The following is a 21,937-nucleotide window of genomic DNA, read 5'->3' on the forward strand; positions in this document are numbered from 1 at the left end:
TTATTTTTCAGCATGAGGAGTGGCCCCAGAAATCACCTCCACTGTGGACAGGGCTCCTAATAAGCAGAAATAAATCCTACGAGGGATACCTCCCTCTGCCTTCCCACCACGTAGAATTTTACCCATATTAAATCTGCTTTCCAAGCTGATGTCCACTGAAGCCCACACTGGGATGCTGCCATGAAACCCCAACAGGTTCCTTCAGTCAGTCCCTGTCTGCTAGAGAACTCTGCAACCAGAATACTAGTGCAATACAGCTGTCAAAATCAAGACCATTATGTTACTGTTCTGCTTTCTGCCAGCTAGGCCTTAAAATGAACCATAACGTCAGTCTGAAAATGACATGATTATACTATTTCGTCTTTGCAACGTGCGGTGTAACAAAAACACGTAGTTACAAAACCCACGTATTATTCCAGAGACGCGATCCTTTACATTCCAAGATGTTGTCTGCTAAAACGCCTGCTGAAGAGTCTGACACCTTCATCTGCTGAATGGTCATCCTCCAACGTAAATAATTACCATTTTGGCCATCGTTAGCGTTCTTATCTTGAAACTCTAGTAAAATCTGCACTGAGTTCAAAACAGTTACTTTTTACGGAAAAGATAAGTAAGATCTTCCGCTGTTTTGAATCGGGCTTTTGAAAATACACGCCAGCTGCGTGGATGTTGACAAGAAACGGAGCAGGCTCACCAGAGCGCCGCGGTGATTTATACGGCTAAATCAGCAAGCAAAGCGCCTTTACCCACTCCTTCCACAGGTGCCCCAGTGTAACCCAGAAGTCAAACACACAGCAGGGGATGCGGGTAACTCACCTGACTCATCAGCGACGCCCGGCACCGGCTCGCGGGGACGCCTCCCACCACCGAACGCTCGCCTTCCCGGCGGCTGAGAGCGATCCGGATGGCACTCAGCGGCCGCGCAAAGCGCCGGCTGCGCCACCGTCCCCCCGCCGCCCTCGCGCCGCCGGCGGAGAGGAGCGCCCGCCGCGTGCCCTTGCCTCTCCGGGGACAACTGCGCCTAAAAACCGGGCATAAACAGACAGGCCAGCGCTTTCCTCTAGCGCGGGAGTCCTCCAGGCTCTCCCCTTTATTAGGAACGCGCACCCTGCGACCCCAACCTCCCGCCCCACGCACCCCCCCTGGGCCAGCTCCCCCCACCCCGTTTCCTTTTGTTCAGTTAATAGAAAAGGTCACATTTAAGGGGAGAAATTAAACTGAATACTTGCGGGTCAGATTACAACTCTACATAACTTTACTCCTTTCCAAAGCCAAACAAAAAGGAAACCCGCATCTTATAAACCCTCTGTTTTCTTATTATTTAAGGCTTAAAAAAGCATCTAAAGACTCCAGCCATATGGGTACAAAATAAACTATTCATGAACGTAGCTCCTTTATGTTATAGTTTTTTTTGTTACAAACATTTAAATAATCTATATTTGTAGGGTGATATCTTGGAGATTACTTCACTATCAATATATAGAAGTAATAACCTGGTAGATAGCATTACCTATGAAAGGTCCATCCCATCTGCTATTCTTGCTGAAAGCTTTTCATGCACCAGTAAACTCAGTAAATATCAGAAGATAAAGCATAAGCCTACCACGCCATGGATTTACTCCTAATGTCTCCTCAAAGTGCAGCCTGATGCAACGATTACAAATGATTTTTCTTCTAATGTCATTTTACATAACCCTTTTTTCTGCATGAGTAGTTAGTGCGGAATGAATGAATGAATGCCATTAAAACAGTTAATCATTATCTGGGACACTGGCCTTCCTCCCTTCTCAACTAGGAATCTCCATGACAAAGGCCAAGAGATCAAAATGCCAGGGCTGCCTCTCTGGCCTATTTCTGACAGTAATTTTTTATGCAAATGGACCTGCTGGGCAGCTCCCTCTGTGACCTTGAGCTCCCCTTATCTGCACTGACTTTGATCCAATGAGGGCTCGCTTTTATGAAGCTCATTACTACTTAGGATCTGCAATCTGGCTAAATCTCACTAATTAAGGAAAATCTTCTGACCTTCATTTTTGTGTATTTCTCTGCTCCTCCAGATTATGCGACGCATGGACTTCGACGGTGCGGAGGACCACAGGCGAGACCCTTTTGTGCAACTCAGACTGCCCGTGCTGGACAAATGCATCTCACAGCTAGCTGTCCCAACTGACTTCTACAGTACAGCATAACGCGTAACGGCACGCTTCGATATTCAGACCGGTACGACAACACGCACCCGGCTTCACTGACAACCAAGGGCAGTTTGAGCCAGATCTGTGCAGTCATCGCTCAGAACTCACAAAGACGCACTGGACCCAAACCGATAAAGTACCTGCCAAAAGAAAAGATTTCCACCCTACCTCGTGCGCCAGCAAAACCACTCTGACAACTAAATAAAAATCAGAAAAGTTCCCCATGCCATCCAGAGTCTTGTAATCAGATGAAACAAAGGTCATGCCCTCCATCGATCCATCAGCGATCACGGTGCCTCTGCTTAAGGCTTGCACCGAGGGGTTTTTTTTGGTTACATCCAACACCAGTTTGGGCAAGTCCTTTTTAGGATGCAAGGCAATAATTTTGTAAACTCCTCACTGAGTGCACCCCAGGGCTGGCTAGCTACGGCTACTTACTCCACCTCCAAATCACCCAGCACTGTTCTCACGTGCCGAGAAGGGACACTTAGTTCTTCTGATCCATTATATCAATTGCTATGCTCATACTTAATCTATCAGATACTTTTTACTGTTATTTCTTGTTGTACTGTAAAGATAAGTAATTAAACAGTGGATTAAAGAAAGAAGTGCAGGGGGAGGACACCTACACAACCCAAACAGCAGATCTGGCACACTCCTTCCAACAACATGCCCACCACAACCAATGCATGAGTTCTGCATACTGCACAGTCTGTTTTTGTGCAACTCACTGAGACAAACAAGACATAAAGCTGGGAGTAAAACTCATTAGCAGTGATGTTTCAACAATTTCTTGAGCCACTGAAAGATGATCATCAAGTGAATCATTACACACTGTGGGTTGTAGACTGGAGTTGGACAGGGAAATGGTCAGAACAGCTCTATCACTGAAAAATATACATTTCTTTTCCCTTTAGAAATTATCATAACCTACTTGTATACCAGCTGAAACAATGGCAGGTTAGCATCATTCCCTTATATTCAAAATTGCCAATATAAGATATCATGTAATATTGTAATTATAATAAGGGTTTTTGTTGTTGTTATTTTCTTTAACCATGTCATGCACCCAATAGACTTGCATTCCATTGGGTAATTCCTTAATTAGGCAGATTTTTGAAACAAGTATTATGTACACAACAGACCGGAACGTCTCCTTTGGAGTCTTCCTAGTCTATCAGGTGATTGCATCATTAAGCCACACATGCTACGTAGTAAAAATCCTTATGAAAATTCATGACAGAAACATATTGAGCTTGATGCATGCTAATAAATGAGAAACAGACAAATTTAGTATTTTGACTTTCAATCCCACAAAACTCCAAACAATTATAAATAGAAGAATTTCTTTACCGAATTTTATTTCTTCATTTTTTTCAGCCATCTAAAAAACCTTGCTCTTCTGACAGGAGTTGTGGAGGTTGCACCTGAGTATCTTTCCACAAATTATACCTTGTAATTCAGTTTACTAAATGTGCTTCTAACATTCTTTCCACCCTTTTGGGTATCAACAAAACATGGTCAAATAACCAAGAAAACAGTGATCTAATCAACTTTTAGGTTTGGGGTTTTTTTTAAGTACATGATTCAAATTAAATTACAAATCAACGGACAAAATTTTATTTTTTGATTGCAGAGTCTGGAAAAACAAAGCCTTTCCCAGAAGAAGGAATTTAACTTGTTCAGTCCGCAGTACAAGCACTGTGAAGTGGTCATTTTCTACAGAAATAAGACATTTCTATAATGCATTTTAAATAGATGCAAATAGCACCTACAATTGACTGTGTGAAAACGTTAAAGGAAGAGACAAAAAGTACAATATCATATATTTAAAAGAAATGAATGTAATCTTTTGATACTCTTACAAGCAGAGAAAAAATACTAAAATATTAATTCTAGAAGTCTTTTCTGAAAAATGGACAAAAAAATCTCAAGTTTGTAGAGAAAATGAATATATGCAAGATAGTAAGGATAACAACAATACAATCCCTGAATGCCTCAAAATCTTCATGGTTTAAAAGGCATCCCAATTTTCTCCAAAGGTGGTGGCATCTATGCAGTCGCCCATGGCTAATTTTACACGGAATGCAAAACGTTATTTAAATAGGACGGTGCATTAAACTTCAACTATTTCTGATGTAGCTCTCAAACTACAAACCTATCTTCCTTCTATTTTAATTTTAAAGTAAGTTAGCAAACACTTCCTTCTTAATCCCCAGAGACTATCTATACAGTGACACAAATGCACAAATTTATGACAGTAACATAAATGCTCCTCTGAAGTAATGTGCAACATTAAGTGAAATCGTTTCCTGGAAAGATATTATAGGTATCTATATTTTATTTGCCATCTTAAACATATCTGGGTCTTTATGACCTTATTTTTAAAATGTATTTCCTTTTTACATTTCCTGGTGCAAATGGACTGCATAAATAAGCAATGTGCTATGAGGCTTCAGACTAGCCGATAAACCCTTTCAATTTTCATGCCAGCTTCTTCTTTTGTAATTCAAATCTGGCTGAAAACTGGCAGCTCTGAAAACTGAAACAAGCACTGCCACAAATACCTTGTAATGCTATCGACCTTGTCTGCCCATGCAGTGAGAAAGGGGGATGCATATGTGTCTGCAGTCATCCAGATAACACAACTCATTTTTTTGGGGGGATAACAGAAGCCAGCCCCGGACTGTGCACCAAAAGCAGTCATTACCAGGCAAGCTGGAGAATAAGTCTCTTCAAAATACACAGCGCATTTAAAAACCATATACAGGGCTCAGCCACTGCTTTCATTACCAATTTTAATTTAGCTCCTTCAGTTTGCCAGCCAGATAAACTCTTTAGTGCTGTTTTTTAATCTATTTGCCACATTTTATGTTTAAGATTATAGTAATATGGGACAGGAGAAGGAATCACTTTTAGAGGAAATAAAGAAATAGATCCGCTTATCAGCGCCCATCAGAAAGTTCATTAATCAGCCAGGCTTTGTGCCCCCTAAATTGAAAGGTTAAATAATCCTCTCAGGAATATTTCTCGGCACCACCGCCAATTGTCCGGAGAGAAGCTGCCATTCACAGCACTCTGGATCGGTGACAGGGTATTTTACCACTGTTTGGACCCCAAACAATGATGGACAAATGGCCTGGCTTACAAAGAAACCTTTTAGTACAAGGATGGAAAAAGGACCACAAGCTTTGAAGTGGGGTGGGGGAGGTGGGTGCGTGGGGCAGAGGCAGGGAAGAAGGAGGAGGAGGAGACTCATGCATGGGGACACGTATATTTTATTTGAATGTTTATTAGGAGACTCGCCAAACGTCGTTATATGCGCGCCCAGGCATACGCGCACAGAGAGTGCGCGCGGGCAGGCACTACACGCACGCACACTTGCCGCACTAAGTGTATGCATACTTACACATACATTTATACATTAATCTGAACACAAACATTTGCAAAGCCTGTAAAATCAGAAGATGAACAGAACTAAAGCATGGTTATATTTATTAGCTAATACACCGGGGAGCCCAACAAACCCCAAGGTTTTAATTTTTACTGTCATTCTAGATGATTTACAGCTTCCTTTCTCTCTCTCTTTAACCTTTATGTCGTCTACTAATCACCTTTCACCATCAGATGCAAAAGGAGGAAGTACCACATATGAAACAACTTTCTTAGGGGAGCATTCTTAATAGATATTTACTTTGAGGTGATTTCTGATCACAGCTAAAATTGAAGTAAACACAGAAAAAATACAGTGCTTCTGCAGGATATGAGATGCCAAAGGAGTGGTGCATCAGTTTGGTAGAAGTGAGTTTTTGCTGGGGTCTGTTCTAAATAAACAATAATTCAAGCTTTTTTCTTTAAACTTCCTAGCATCTGGCCTTGAATCTGTATCATCCTTTACTGACAGCCAATTTTAGAGAAGCATTTTCCTTACATTTCCTTACCAACATGTTAACTGTGCATGTTGATGTTTATCAGTTTCCTCATAATTTTTTCATGTGTGCTCCATTTAAGAGCATCATATATATTCAGTAATACCATAATTATTTTTACCTAGCTTTATAATGAGTGACATTAATCCAGAATATGTCCTTGAAGAAATGTCTCACAGCCTATATACAACCATTAACACACAAAAGCTTTTCCATGTCCTTCTTGCACACCTATTTTTTTAAATCAGACTCAATTCCATAAAATTTTTACTTTAATATGACTTGGGACTTTCTGAATAGTCTACAGCATCTGAAAATGGATCACAAGATTTAGATTTCTGCTCTCTCACATCACATAAATATGCCGTTGATCAAAACTGTTTTCTCCAGACCAACTTTTGAGTATCTCAGTGATATTATTTTCCCTCTCTTTCCCTTCTCACACCATCATCAGAAAAGCACAATTAATTTAACCAGGGTCTCATCTGCCATCAAAATAAGTCAGACAGAAACTGGATAGCACGTGCAAATCTGGCACAATTAATTTTAAAGCAAAAGATATTTCAGGTTATCACGTAGTCCACAGAAATCCTTCAATGTTTGTGTATGCTTGTGCACAGGCACTCACCGCTCCCTTTTTTAAGTGCCGAATGAAGTTACAAATATACTTTAGAAACAGAATTAAATGCATAGTCAAGAAACATGAAATTAGTTCTGTTAGCTACAAGATGAGCAGTTACTACAGGCAGAGAAACTGCACGTTTGAGGGGAGGGGGGAAATAAAAAAAGACAGAAAAAAAGACAAGCAGCTTTTGGACTTGACACTGGCTCTGAGAAGCTTTGAACCCAAGCTGCGGCCGTCCATTTCTTGCAAATATATCACCTGGTCTGCTGTAAAAATAGCACCTCTTCCTGCAAGCGTTGCCCCCCTTCTACTTGCGGAGAATCGAAGCCTCTGCCATGCCCCTGCCTGCGGTGCTTTCGTGCCATGCAGGGCATCATCGCTGCAGCACCGTGTGCGTCGCGGAGGCACCGAGGAGGGACCAGCGACAGGGGCCTCGACGCAGATTGGGCTACAGGGTAAAATGCCTAACGAAGCAGCGAGTAGAAGTTTATCAGCTCCTGGCAGAGGTGAGAAGACCAGCCAAGGCTGTGGCGTCATGGTCTGTTTCGATGCGAGGTGCTGCCAGCACCGGTGAAGGATGAGGGTGGCTGTTTGCGCCCATTTCAGAGTCATACTCACAGCCAGTGGGGTATGTTTGTCAAATGTTAATTTAATCCAAATCTAACATTCAAAAATAAGTTAAAACTGAAGGCCTAACTTCACTCCCCTGAAGCTAAAAATTCTGAGGGATGCCTTCTTCTTTTGCCATATGTGGGTACGATAGCACATATGCATATATCATGCAAATCACCCACTGCTCTGAGACTTCTCCAGTACTGCAGTAAAATACTACCCACTTACGGCACATGGCTCTATGCTACCCATCACTTTATACAGGTCTTTGGTTCCCTTTAATTCCCTTTATGCTTGATTTTTCAAAATTTGAAATAAAAATCAGGACAATTCTGTCACGGGGATAGTAACTTTTCTATTCATATGACAGGACCTAACAAGATGTACTAATATTATTGACATGATAGACCCTCTCAGAATTAAATCAGTGAATACTTTTAGGGAATCCTAATCCGTAGATTATTAACATGATCAAGCATAACTTGAGAAAGTTACCGTCTAACCCATGTGAGCTCCTGGCTGCTCCTAATACACACAGATCGTTGACAAGATGAACTAGCAGGTCTGGCAGCAACATGGACAATCACATACGCTGCTGCCAGCGCAGAGCTCCATAGACTGCTGTTGCTAAATACCTGTGACGTTTCAACATGAAAAGCATTTGTATGATAAAATGCAACAGTTTCAGTACTACTAAACCACCTAATTTACAAGCAGCTACTGAGTGGACGTTTGACAAGCAAAATACTGTTCCTAGTTAGGATATACGTGCCAACAGTTCATGGAGATTTACACTCTACTGACATTGTACATTTTTTCCACTTTGCAACACAAAAATGCACCAAAATACATTTTACGTTACCTACATGAAAGTGTGATTTTTGTATGTTTTAAAATGTCTGACAGATCACAGATAATTTTTGGTTTCCTGTGGAATTTTGAAACCGACTCCAAGTTCTAACAAAACTGAGAAAAAACACCTTCATACCAAGTTCAGAGGAATAATTTTCAGGAATACAGGAACTTTAATATGAATATTCATAAACAGAATTTACTGCAGAAAAAGGGCATAGAAATATTTAAATTTTTTTCCTCAAATGAAAGTCTGTTTTTAAAATGCATTGGAAATCTCATTCTAACTTGAAAATTCTATTTTCCTTATTTAGATGGTTAATACTTGAAATAGTAAAAATTATTTAAATGATCATATAGGTTCACGTTTTCAAACTATACGAAAGAGAGGTGAAAATTTTTACCAAATTTGTAAGCATTAAAGAAAAGATCATCTTAATCCTTTCCCTTAAAAGAACTGCAGTTATGGATATGATGGGGAGACATTTCACCAATGAATCTTACCATCCTGTTTTCTGTTTAATTAACCACTTATCCAACAGTTTTGGCGTGTGTTGGGCAAAGGAGGAATGCAGGTGGTAGTTTCTATGTTGAGAACAGAGCAATTCCTGCCCACAAGTTTGCGTGGGAGGGAGCAGCTCTCTCCAGTCTTTCTCCAGTCATGAGTGCATCTCGCCACCAGGATTGCTGGCACAGCATTTGAAAAATGTCACATACTGCACAAATAGCTTTCTGGGCATGCAGGGGTTAGCTAACAATAGATTTAAACATTCAAAATATTAAAATACGTTAATTTCCATCCCCTTTTGATTTCCATCCCCTGCTCTTCTCCTTTTCCCATTTAAAGGCAGGCCTAAAAGGTATTGCTTTTGCAGAAAACAGAGAGTTCCTTAAATAACAATAGCGTGCATATTGAAGTCAGGGATTCTCTGAAAGATGCCACTTCTCAAACACAAACACTTCAAGGAGGTTATTTGGAACCCCAAAATCAGAGAAATGGAAATCACTTGGTTCAGACAGTCAAGCTTTTTAATTCCCCCCAGTCCCAGACTGCTTCCAGAAATATATCAAAATGCAATTTCTGGTCAAGACGTAATCAGACTTTAACCCTCAATTTAAAAGCACCTTTTATTTTATTTTCTGGGGAGACAGATGGGGAAGAGCATGAGACAGATAAACGTTAAGATAAAGCAGGCAAGCTTTCTACCGTGCTTACATGAGTAAGGTAAGTGGCAGCTGATGACTGTGCTATTGGAAGGTCACACAGCCCACCCGAAAACAGCCTTAGGTCTGTGCAGGAGCCTGCAGGTTTCTGGTCCAGCCTGCCCAAGAGCCAGATGCTGACCTGGGGTAACGACCACAACCCCGGGATGTAAAAGCAGACATCAGCTAGGGATCCGTCCTCTGCAGTAAAGAGGTGCCAAGACACTGCCACTTTTTCCCAGGAAAGAAAGTGCAAGTGCAAAGATGTGTTGGCATTCTACAGATAACCAGCTTGAACTTTCTATTTCAACTTAACCAACACAGAAAAATCCCTAATTATTCGGTAATCATAACTGGCCAGGGGTATTAGTTAAAACCCAACATCTTCATCAAAAGGCGAACTCTAAACAGTATTTTTTCTAGATGTTACATATTGATATAAAGTTATTGAAGCTGCTACTTTTTCCTGTAATATTTTAAATACAATTTTCAAGTAAAAATTGGGAAAGAACTCTATCTAGCATGCTTTTGTACTGAAAGCTATAGTATATGCTTTGTACTAAAAAATTTACACTTTTTTCAGGACCTGAAATTCTCTTTGTTTTCTGTAAAAAAAACTAGCAGAAAGAATACTGCCTTTTGTGAAATACAGTTTCTTTGCAATAGAAAAAGATTTTGGGGTTAAGTTTCTGATAGCCTCAAAAATATCTGAAACTTGAAAGAGAACGGTAACATGGCACAAATTATAACTAGTAGTGGAAAATAAACACAATGTAAAATAGAATCCAAGAGACCCTCTAGACACCATATCAAACCACCTCTAACATACCTATTTTCACCAGAACAACTGTGCAGGGCAGGCAGACATTTCAGAAGCATCTCTGTCATAGAACAGCACTTGCAAAAGCAGTAAGGCTCAGGCTTGAACAATGCAAGAAGATAATTTAAAAATAAAGTACCTGCCAATTGTTGTCCAAGATCTGCCCTACCTCTTCCCCTGGCTAAAGAGGCTAGCATGCATTTTCAGAGCATATGAAATGTTCACGAACCCAAGCACCAAAAGGTACCTTTCCCTCAAGGGCAAGCGTGGGGACACCGTCACACTCTAGGTGTTCGTGTTTCCCCACAATCCACAGGAGGCAAAGTCATCCTTACCCTAAATTCATATTCCTGGGAATTTTGGGTTGCCTTCCCTGTGAAATATCCTGTCAAATGGCTACTGAAGTGCTGACACACAAGGGCCCGCTCTGCGATTCCAAAATACGAAAAAAATACACTGTCTACTGCATAAACAAAGTGGTATTTTTACTAGAATTAATAGAAATAACCTTAAAACACCTGGAGAGGAACTGGTCAAGGGCTGAGATATTTAACAGGAACGTGATGATCTCGTGGTCTGCAGCCTTGCATCGTGCAAAGACCAGAGGAGCTGGCACTGCAGCCATGTTCACAGCCACTGCAGCAGCCCCATCCCTGCACACAGGGAAGTCAGGCTTAATCTCCTCCTGCAAATACTTCTAAACCCATCCTTTCCCTCACCACACAAAACCTACAAAGCTCTGGAAACCACAAATGCTCTCTCTCTGAAGCTTAAATATTTTTTTGCCAGAGTCATATTTTAAATTTTCTCTTTCTGAAAGTCACATTTTAAAGGATACAAATTGACTTTAAGCAACACTGCTTACATTTTCATTTCAGAAAAAAAGTGGCAGGCCATGAGGAATTTTAATAATGCACACAAAGAAATCCGAGCGCAAAATTTAAACACAAAAGATGCATTGTCCCTTCATGTCTTTTACGCACAGAGGCCAAAACAGCCAATTCCTGGTTCACCTTCTTTTATGTAAGTGGATTTAAAGTAAGATTAACAAACTGTCAAAAAGCATGTTAAATGATAGCCTCTGCTAGTTAAAAATTCTGATGGTTCTAAAACTCTGTTGGTGGCCATCTTGGCCTAGGAGCTTTAATATAAATGAGACCGGTGAAGGCAGGGGATGGGGGAAGGAGTCCTTATGGCCAGAGCAGTACAGGGGGAGGAAGAGGTTATTAAAAACGAGCAGTCCCTACAGAAAGAAAACACCTAATCTGAGCAGAATTTGTGTTTTAACATATGCATCTACACCGAGAAACACGTTAGAAAAAGAAAAATTGTGCTCTGCCCATTTTAGGGATGGAATTTCATTACTCTGTAGATATTTTCTGAAGAAGATACTAATACTTGCGATGTTAATTCCTATCTGATTATTGCATCCACATCTTGTTCCTGAGCCGGACTGGCCACGTTCATTTCTGTACACCACGAGTCCCTCTGAACAATGAAGCAGTGCAGCATACACAGGGAGATCTACACAGCCAGCACGTATCCCATTTTATATTGAAATACTGAGATGGCCATTTGCACGTCTTCTGGGTACCCCCACCAGCACCACCGTGCAGAAGGGGGTTTGCGTTACGCTTCAGGCGGACTCACACGGAAGAAGTGCAGCTTCGCGCCTGAAGCAAAACATGGGTCACTATGCGCTGAAAATAAATTTCCTCTTTATCCGCCAGTGATGTCATCTGTCGGGTGGCAACGCGACCGCTCACAGCAGCCCAATATCTACCCTCAGTTTTCCCCGGGTCACTCCAGCAGCAAAGCCCCAGGACGACCTACGGGACAGGAGCGGGTCTGGACCCGAGGTCCCATCCGCCCGTTCGGGTGCAGGATGCAAACAGCCTCCTTCCATGGCGCGGTGCCCCCACAAAGGGCCAGCCCCAATCCTGCCGCCCGCCCGAAGCCCCGAGCTGTTGACATTCATGGCAGTTCCCGTACTTGGGGAGAAGAGCTGTCCCCCGCGGACCCCACACCGCACCTCTGAGCCTGGGGCGCAGCGGAATTGTTCTTCTCCTCCAGCGCGCGGACCTACTTAAAATGGGAACTGCCACTGGACGCGCGGTTAGGCAGTTGGGCAGCAGATCAAGCTCAGAGGGACGCTATTGTATTTTTTGAAGAATAAAATGCAAACCTGAACCAAACGAATGAAAATTATAGGGTGCCTTAACCTCACAAATTTTTTTCCACTGAATTCCTTTTTATTTTAAATAGAGGGCTATAAACTGGCCTCCACTTAAGTGCAAAATATTTAATAAATGTCTCTATAGCTGAAATCCAAAATGACAAGAGAAAGGGAATGAAAAAGAGCCAAGCATTCTGAGGATGAAAAAGCACTGCCATGAACACCTCCAATATCCTTAAGATGAAAAGGGGATGTGATGGCATGTCCTTTGGAACACAGACCATATTTCTCTAGGTTTGTGGAACCTCTGGCATTTAGAAAGACAAAGTTGTAAGCTAAGCTTCCTGATGATCTACGACAAAGAGCTTTACAAGACCTTCAAATGCCTTGTCTGTGAAAAAATCACACATATTATTTGGACTGCAGTAAGCTATGATCAAAACTGTCTATCTTGGATCTGCCAATGAAGTCCTTGTGTTATTATTTGAATTGATAATAATAACCTCTTTGATAAGCATAAGCGGGTATCAAACCCAACCTATTTATTGCAAATAGATACCTATATGAAGAAAAAGTTAAAATATGTTTTGACAAACTTAATTTCCCTTTTCTGGTATAGGAGAAATACACAGAGAGCAGGCACAATGAAACTGATTTGTAAAAGTTTTAAATCACCATCTTAAAGAGGTTATTAAATATTATTTTAAATCACAGTGGGAATTGGATTGTTCTGCTGACTTTGATTGGTTTTTTTTCAGAATAATTTTAGTTAACAGAGTTGAAAGAACAAGTTTAAAGAAACTAACTTCATCCACTTATAAAGCTTTGATTATCATAGAGCCTTTAAATTTAAGCTTCATTGAATACAATATGATAATCTTTTTTCTATCAAAAGCCAAATTAAAATATTCTGCTTATAATCCTTTTTGCCATTTCAACTGCTCATAAGATTTCTTGCACTGGCAGTCTATTTTGGTTGGAATAAGACATTTCTGCCCATACAACAAATTATTTGTAATGTGCCAAAATTTGTCACCACAGCTAATGTAAACAAAAACCTACCACCATCCATAACAGCCGAATGGATTTATTATTTAGTCATTGTTCTAGTCAATCCACATTTCTGTGCAGGGGCTTCAAGAAGTCAATAGATGGCAGTCCATCTCTTAGGAAAGAGCCAGATAATGAATAAAATCACCAAACGCTTCACAAAAGAGAAAGGTGGAAGGCTGTGTGGTTTTTCACAAGCATTCACAGTAATTAACTAAGAATACGTTATATAATGCAAAACATTTAGACAAACTTTGTAATGGCTGTCTGGAAGCAACGTTATAAAAATGGTCTTTTATTACAAACCTGAATGCCTTGTTTTATTTGCGCTTATATGTACCTGCAAGTGTGACACTCATGATCAATTTACCAAAATCAATTTAAATGTAGTGGTTGTATCCATGGCTAAAGCACAGGAAAAACTCACTGTAGCCTTAGTCTGTTTGTGAATAATCAGGCAGCCTCTGCAGCACAGCACCAACCACAACAGTACTTTTTTTTTAAACTTCTATTATTTTTCTTTAAACTATTATACTGTTTGTACAGAAATTTTTCTTCTAAACTAGGAAAATTATAAACTAATTTCTATAGTGAAATACTACTATGCTGATATGAGAGTAAAAGATCTCGAATTTTTAGTTGCAATTCTATAAATACATGCATAATATACATTATTCTAACAGAAGTTTTGATTCTTGTGAGAACTCTGTTTACTTCTGTTCTGCTTTGGGTGCAGAAGAGAACATTTATCACACATTTAAACAATTCAGATAATGCAGTTTCTTGAGGTATAACTTATTTTAAATATCAAGCATGTCTTTCACCACCCAAATTTTTAAATTCCACGCTTAATCTGACTACTAATATAAATTTGAGTCAAAGTGAGTCTTCCCATGCAAAAAATGGAGACGTGCAAAGCATTTCCCACATACCAGAAATGTGGATTATTTGCAGATAATTTGCAGTTCACTGCAAAATAAAAAATTAATTATCAGTAGCTAGGGTCTCTCTTAATGTCAATTTATCTTTGCGTGCCCATATTTGATCACATTTCAAAATGGCCCTAAAATGCACTAAGAAGTTCCAAATAGGTACTTTTAATAATACACTCGTATTCGTAACTACTACATTTTCTAACAAGAGCTTGTTTTGACAAATGTTGTTAGCTTTATACTAAGTAGAGTGTAAACTCTGAACACTTTCTACAAAATTCACAGGTAAAATTTTCTACCTCAGACACCTCAAATTCTGCCCTAGTAACCGCTTAGTCAGGTTTAAGCTCCTCCACATTTTTTTACAAAAATAACTATTTTCTAAGTGTTGATTGCAATTCACTTTTTGAGGAATTTTCAATGGCAAGCAAGACTAAAATTAAATTAAATCTTATACCTCAGTAAAAACCAGAACCCAACATATTAGTGCATCTAATATAGCCATCTGATTATTAGATTCCAAATACAATAAGCATTTCAAAATTGTTTTTTACATGCACCCTTAGGAATTATAATGAAAGACAGTATTTACCTTTTTCCTTCATGCAATTTTAAAAAAGCAAACAAAAATACTCAGTGAATGCACCTTTTGCTCATAATATATTTTTTTAAAAGTCTATACCAATTCTGTTTAAAAGAAAAGTAAATGCTCAGAAAGGGTGGAGTATTTCCAAAGCAGATCTTTGTTTTAAAATCATTATGCAGAAAATACAAGCAAGAGATTTTAAGCACAGATTTCTCCTATTCATTGAATCTAGAAGCAAAAACAGAAAAAAGAGCATTCCACTACCATGAAGAGGTGGAGGCAACAAATTATAAAGCACATCCCATTTATTGCTCAAAAGAAAAAGCCCACACCAAAGACTCGTAAAGAAAAGTAGTGGACAAACTTTTCTACTTTGTTTTGAACGGACAGCAGTGATTAATTATCTGTAACAGCTAAATACATATAAGGTTGATCTGGATAGCAATGACAGCAAAGATTCAGATGAACAGCAAAAATCATAATCTTTAAAGGTGTTTTTATGTATAATAATTTTATAAATGAATATATTCAAGATTTGTGATACCAATCCATTGAATATTGTCTTAACCATTTAAATATTGTTCCAAGTTTCAATATTAGACAAATTTATACACATTCTGTTTTATTTTTATCTCTATTTTACATATGAGGAAAAACTTTTAAGTAATACACTGGTACAGTTCACAAAGTTTTATTTTCTTGTTTCAATGACTAAAGATCAACTAATGCAGGCCAAAGGGGAAGTTATAGCTATACCCTTACCAATTAGAAATTATCTGCAAAAGTTTATAAAGTGTATTTGCTCAAATTAACATTTCCACTCTAGCTGAGATTTATTTTACTCATTTAAAAAGAAAGCTTTGTCACACACAGTGATTAATTGCCAGCATCTGGGATATCTGAGATGGGATTATTGCTTCTGCTATGCATCTCAACTTAATATTTAACCCTCTTTATATGTGTAAATGTTGTCACTGAGAGAGTGCTGCAAAGCACTCATTTAACGATTACAGTATTAAAATGAAATCGTAAGTTCTAAAGATGTTTAAAAAATAGTGACAGTGTTTCATTGCATTCTTCAGTTCAAAAACTCTTCAGATGTTTATTATCTTCTCACAGAAGATGCTTGTCTATATTTTATGGTCAGCAGTTCACAGAAGAGTAAATAGGTTGGGTGTAGAAGAAAATAAAAAAGGTGTTTCTACTTACTGTTAGGTGATACTGCCTCCATATTTCTGGGCAAGCCTGGAAAATAAAAATATTGATCAGCTAGGAGCATGAAACAAGGTGCTTTACAGCCTGTTGGTTTTGGCATAACACAGTATCCACCGGTGTCGGTCACAGGAAAATAAGAAGCTTAACTGAAAGGGTCTGCATTTCAGCTTCAAAAACCTGGCTAGACAGTTTAATTGAATTTTACACTGGTTTAACACACTCCCTGCCATTGTCAGAAAGCCAGTAACAGTTTTCTCTCTCCCCTTCTTCTCTGAAGGTTAGAAGTTTGGGAGAGTAACGTGCTCTTAACTGCAATAAGTATTAACACTGCAAAACAAACAGAAATTAATTTAAATTCTGCGTTTTCTGACATTTTAAATTTACATAATGTTTTGGAAATTAAATCACAAGGTACCTTCCTTTCATGTAGGAATAGAAATATTTTAGTATTTTTGTACATATCTCTATCCTAATCAAAATCTAATTGTTACATGTAATAATCCTCAGTAGCCTAATGTCAGATGAGTAGTAAACAAGAAGCATAACAGATTGCTTTAATGTTTCTATTTTTACAATGGCTTGCTTGATTTTTTTTTTTTTACATTTTTTTTTAAACTTGCCAGACTGGCACACAAACTTGTAAGTGCAGCCCTTTATAAAAAATTCTGCAGAGCAGGTTTTTGAATCACCGCAATAACACAATAGACCTGAGGAATACATAAGAGACAGGAAAGAGGAAAACGTGGATCTTCTTTAAACAAAATCAGAATGTGTTAATGATCAATGAGACAGAGGTTACTTTCTCAAGGGTTCTTAATTTTACAAAATTTACAGTATTTCTGTCTCCTGCTATGACCCCCAAGCCATGAACAGACACAGAAATAGTGGCACTTTGTCTGTTAGCCATTTTAGTGTTTAAGAGAGTGTGCACACAGTTACTTCAACGGAGGTCTTTCACTTTTGTTTAAAACATGTAACCTTTTATTAAAGTAGCTCCTTAATCATTTGAACAATTAGCAATTTGGCTTGCCAATCTCAATTTTCAGTATTTTAAGAAGAAATATTAGTTATTCTGTGGCTTCTACATAATATGCTGTAGCTCCAATTTCAAACACTGAAGCCTCATGACTACTTGCAAATGAGTACTATTAACATTTCTTTAGATTTCGAATAAATTTTTCGCTCACGCCTAAATTCTTGCCTTCTTTTATTCTGACAGAGCATATTAATTAAAAAAACCACACCCAACAACCAATATTAGCAACTGAATCTCTCAAAAAATAATCCAAGTTTTTGACAGTCACCCTATGGCATATACAGTATGTTTTTCCCGGATGTGATGGAAATGATATTATTTATTATTCATTCTGTTAGTAACACAATTTTCTGGAGAAAAATCTACAATCTGTTCTGTGTAATGGTTCAACATTTCTCCACTTACTCAAATACTGCATGTAAATATTTGAGTTTTATATTAATATTTCTATAAAGAAAATGTGTGAAGTGCAACACATTTCTAACAGAGGAACAGACTACAACATTTGACAGTTTGAACACACTCAAGCTGTCTTCCGAGTGCAAACAAAAGGATTTTCCTCCTTCGCTAACTTACACAGGATTGGGAGTCACAATATATAAAGGCTCTCTAGCGTATAAAAATATTCTATCAAAGACCTTGCCTTCTCTCTCAAACCTGTAAAAGGCTTCAACTGTACATGAGACTTTTGCTGGTTTAGCACAGGGGTAGCAGGCAGTTATTTATACATTAGTTCTGGATAGTTTTCGATTACCACAGTGTCCCCAGACTAATATGGTTGAAAAATCGCAATCAATGAGTTGTCACATACTGGCAAAATGCCACTCTGTGATATGACCTTTACTCACACAGCAGCTATTTAATAATAAAAAAAAATAAATTACTTTATTTTTGAATAATAGTTTGGTTGGTGTGGTTTTTTTTTTTTTTTTTTTTTTTGCTCTGGACACAAAGACATCACTTACAGCGAGAATCTGTAACTCAGAGTAGGAAACTACAGTTGGCACAGCTCTTACCAAAACACTGGAAGAGGCACAGTCCCAACATCTCAGCAGTGCTATCAAGAGGTAGGTTTTATCATCACCGTCTTTAAGGATGTTTTAAGGCTGTGGGAAAACTTAAGGGAGGTAGGAAGAAGGGGGTAAGGGAAAATTGGCCAAGCATATTTCTTCATTCAGATGGTGATTCGGTGTAATACTTTTCATCATCACAATGATCACTTACGAACTTCAGAAGTTGAATACAATAGTCGAAAACAGATGCCTGGCTAAACAACAGCTTTTTAGAAACGATGCTTTTAACTAGGAGTCTTATTACCTTGCATCAGCTCGGAGTTATTGTCTGTATCCTCTATCACGGAATGACAAAAAGTATAATTAACAATTACTACCGAATACTGGCTTCTCAAATGAAGCAAAGAGGTTTGCTATGGAAGAGAGCATAACCAAATACAACAACCGCCGAACCTGTGATTTTTCTTATTTATTTAAAAGTACTTAACCACGAATGGCCCTCATTTAAAGAAAAGCCCTTGCGGTATACAAGTACGATGGCAGTGTGATGAACTACATTAAAATAAAATTGCATTTATTTCCTGCCCCAGTGGTCTGACCTTACTAGCATTTAGATGTACCGGCACAAAAGGTGCCTACCCTTAAAAGCAGTGCCACGGCGGCACAGCCGCAGCAAGCGCAGGCGAGGTGTGCTTCCCCACGCCTCTCGCCGCGTCCGCGTGCCTTTTGCCGCGCGAGCGCCGGGCCATTAATTTTCCCAAATTCGTGCCCTTTCTGCTGCGGCCCACGTTCGGTTAATTTGGAAGGGTGATTATTCATACCCGAGCCTGATCCGGCTAAGGTTGCCCCACCAGATGAATCAAGGCCGTGTACCGCACATTTTGACCCGTATTGAATTTTATCAGGTGCTAATTATTGTTTTACCAGAACAACGGCTTAATGCATCTGTTGTTTAATTCCCACTTCCCTATTCTCAAACGTGAACATCAAAGAAAATAAAACACTCAATCTCAAACAGCCCCTGACAGCAGACCAGGACTCGAGTGCTCAATAGACGAGGCCCTTGCCACCAGTTCTCATATTTCCACAACAATGAGCAAACACAAAAACAGCACTAAGCGGCCTTTCCTCCTTTCCGCTCCCCTTGGCCGGTCGTCTGCCTTGCGCCGAGAGGGCCCTCGACGGCAGCCCTGCTGGGAGCGCGGCGCGGGGGAGAGGATTAGCCTCGCTAACATGCGAGCATTTGCAAAAGGGAAGGAAAAACCCCGCTACTGTATTTGGCGTATGAATAACCAAAATGCACGCGCTGACAGGAGACCGGGACGGGCCTGCGGCTCCCCGGGAGAAAATGTAGCTGTGATGAGTGACAGGGCTTTCAGGAAATATGTTCACAATCACAGACAGTGAAGGCCATGACCTAGATCGTTTAAGAGCTTGTCTTGTCAAATTATCAAAAGCTTCTTCCTCTCTGAATAAAGAGTGACATAAGTGAGTGTCAGAAAGCTGCAGGCTGACAAGCCAAGCATACAATAACAGCATGCACGTCACATACTTGCCGAACACCGCCACGGCTAGCGGCAAATCTTAATGAGAGCGCGGCTGGCCCAGGAGACTTGGGTCCCTGCTGGCACAGCTACTCATCTCGCAAAAATCCTTCAGCTCCAAGTCAGTTATGGTCTGACACGACGACTACAATTACTAAACACAACTTTTTAACAGAATCCTCTGGTGCTTTGTCAAAGCGGCGGCTGCTAGGAGCTGCCCCGCCGCAAGCCACCACAATAAAACAAAAGATTTGCCAAAACACACACTTTTCATCACCTCCGCATGGGAACTGCCGCAGGGAAACGCACAATGCTTCCCTTCGAAACCACTCCTGCAGGAGCAGATGGCGAGACCTCTCCCCGTGCCACCGCCGCGGACGGCGCGGAGCAGGCCGAGCTGGTGAACCGCCGGCGTCGACCGGGCTCCCGGTAACGTTTTACTCACACCTACCATTAGGCGGATAGCGACTCGCCGCCGGCGTGAAAAAAACGGGGGACGCCGCTGGGGAGCGAGGGAAGGAGGGGAAATCCCTCGCTTTCCGCCAAGGCGCCCAGGCGGGGGGGGGCCCACGGCACAACCACCCCCCCCCCCCGGATTTGCCCCCCGTGCCCCCAACCACATCCCCGCCGGCAAGGGGCGGCCACGTCCCCCGCGGCAAGCGCCAGCACGGGTTCCGAAAACGACAGAAGGCGGAGGGCCGAGCTGGGCACGTTGTCTTTACACGAAGGGGGACGGCGTGGGTGAAGAGCGCCCGGAACCCACGCACTGCTGGCTGCCGGCTCACCAAGCACCCGCACGCCGTTTTTCCCTAAGTATACAAGGAGACGCTGCCCTGCCTGCCGCGTTTGCCTCCTCCCTGCCGCATCGCCCCGTTTACGAAGTCCTTTTCCCACCCTTGCCGCTGGCAGGTGAGACTGTAGACCGCACGCCTCGTGGCATCCACCCAACTGCCACCGGACCTGCAAAACACAGGACGTTCACAGCATGGGGTTTTCGGCGTATACACATGCAAGCATAAGTATATATATATATATATGTATATATGTACACACACATGCATATATAGACACACCTGTATAAGTGCACACAACGTCCGATGTGCTCTTTCCCATGGGGAGCAGCATACGGCCAAAAAGAGCTGCACGTGAAACTTTTGAACAGCTCTACTACCTGCTCCCCTGATGATCTTCCTAAGGAGAGCGCACGAGGTTGAGCTACTTCCAACACAACTCCGTCTAAGATGACTCCATACGTTCTCAGGGCTGTCTCAGGGAAAGAGACTGACCTAACAGGTAATAAATGTACTACCTTGAAAATGTTTTAAATAACTTTGAGCATTTTCAAATCAAACTAGGCAAAGCACCTTGAGCTGCCTCATGTTCACTTCTGGACAAAAATGTAACTGTGGACAGTCACTCTGAAACAGACTGTGCACAGGAGCTTGTTCAGCATTCTTTATGTCACAGCAAAAGACAGTGAACTTTCTGAGAAAGACAAATTCAAACTTTTTTGGAGCATTCAAAGTACTTGATAACATCTCAAAAAAATGAGGGAATATATTAGTCTTTTCCCTAACACGGTATTAAGATCTGTTCTATGAAGGCTGCAGTAGCATTTTCAGAGTATTTTGGAGAACTTTGGGGAACATTGGACTAATTTAGCCCCAGGCTCAGAGCAAAACCCTGTGGTCTGCCTCCAGCTCCTACAGACAGCAGAAACATCCCAACAGGCAGACTGATACAGAACAGTCGCAGTAACTGGGCTTGGTGAAACACTTTCAGGTTTTTGATAAAATGCCCCATGCAGGACTCGTAAATTCTTTACAGAAAGTAATTAGCAGAGGCACAGACATATGGTGTTATTATGATCACCTTACATAGCCTAAAAACAGAAATGACTATACTATGTCAGACCACCCGCCCATGGTGTCTAACTGTGGCCTTAACACAATACCTCACGGAGCTAAAAAATGGACCAAGCACACACACTTTCCATAACGCTCTTCCACACCCAACTGTTTTAAACTCAATGACTGCACAAGCTGAACAAAGTTTCTATGTGTTCAATAACCTTCCATGGTTTTCTCTTCCATGAACTGCTCCGGTCTCCTCTGGAACCTGTTTTGGGTTTGTGTGGTGGGGTTTTGGCAGC

The 21,937-nt window shown here is 40.6% G+C and overlaps 1 protein-coding gene across 2 annotated transcripts in view; it reads right to left on the reverse strand.

Annotated features, from left to right (window-relative positions):
- Window positions 1–21,937, reverse strand: part of ZCCHC7 (zinc finger CCHC-type containing 7) — a 123,099-nt gene that overhangs the window by 9,471 nt on the left and 91,691 nt on the right. For both annotated transcript variants that reach the window (XM_030005088.1, XM_030005087.1), the window contains exon 8: window positions 16,187–16,222. In XM_030005088.1, coding sequence (XP_029860948.1) covers window positions 16,187–16,222 — 36 coding nt within the window. The remainder of the gene's footprint in view (window positions 1–16,186; window positions 16,223–21,937) is intronic.

The sequence above is a fragment of the Aquila chrysaetos genome, chromosome Z (genome assembly GCF_900496995.4).
Source record: "Aquila chrysaetos chrysaetos chromosome Z, bAquChr1.4, whole genome shotgun sequence".
Classification (NCBI taxonomy): Eukaryota; Metazoa; Chordata; class Aves; order Accipitriformes; family Accipitridae; genus Aquila; species Aquila chrysaetos.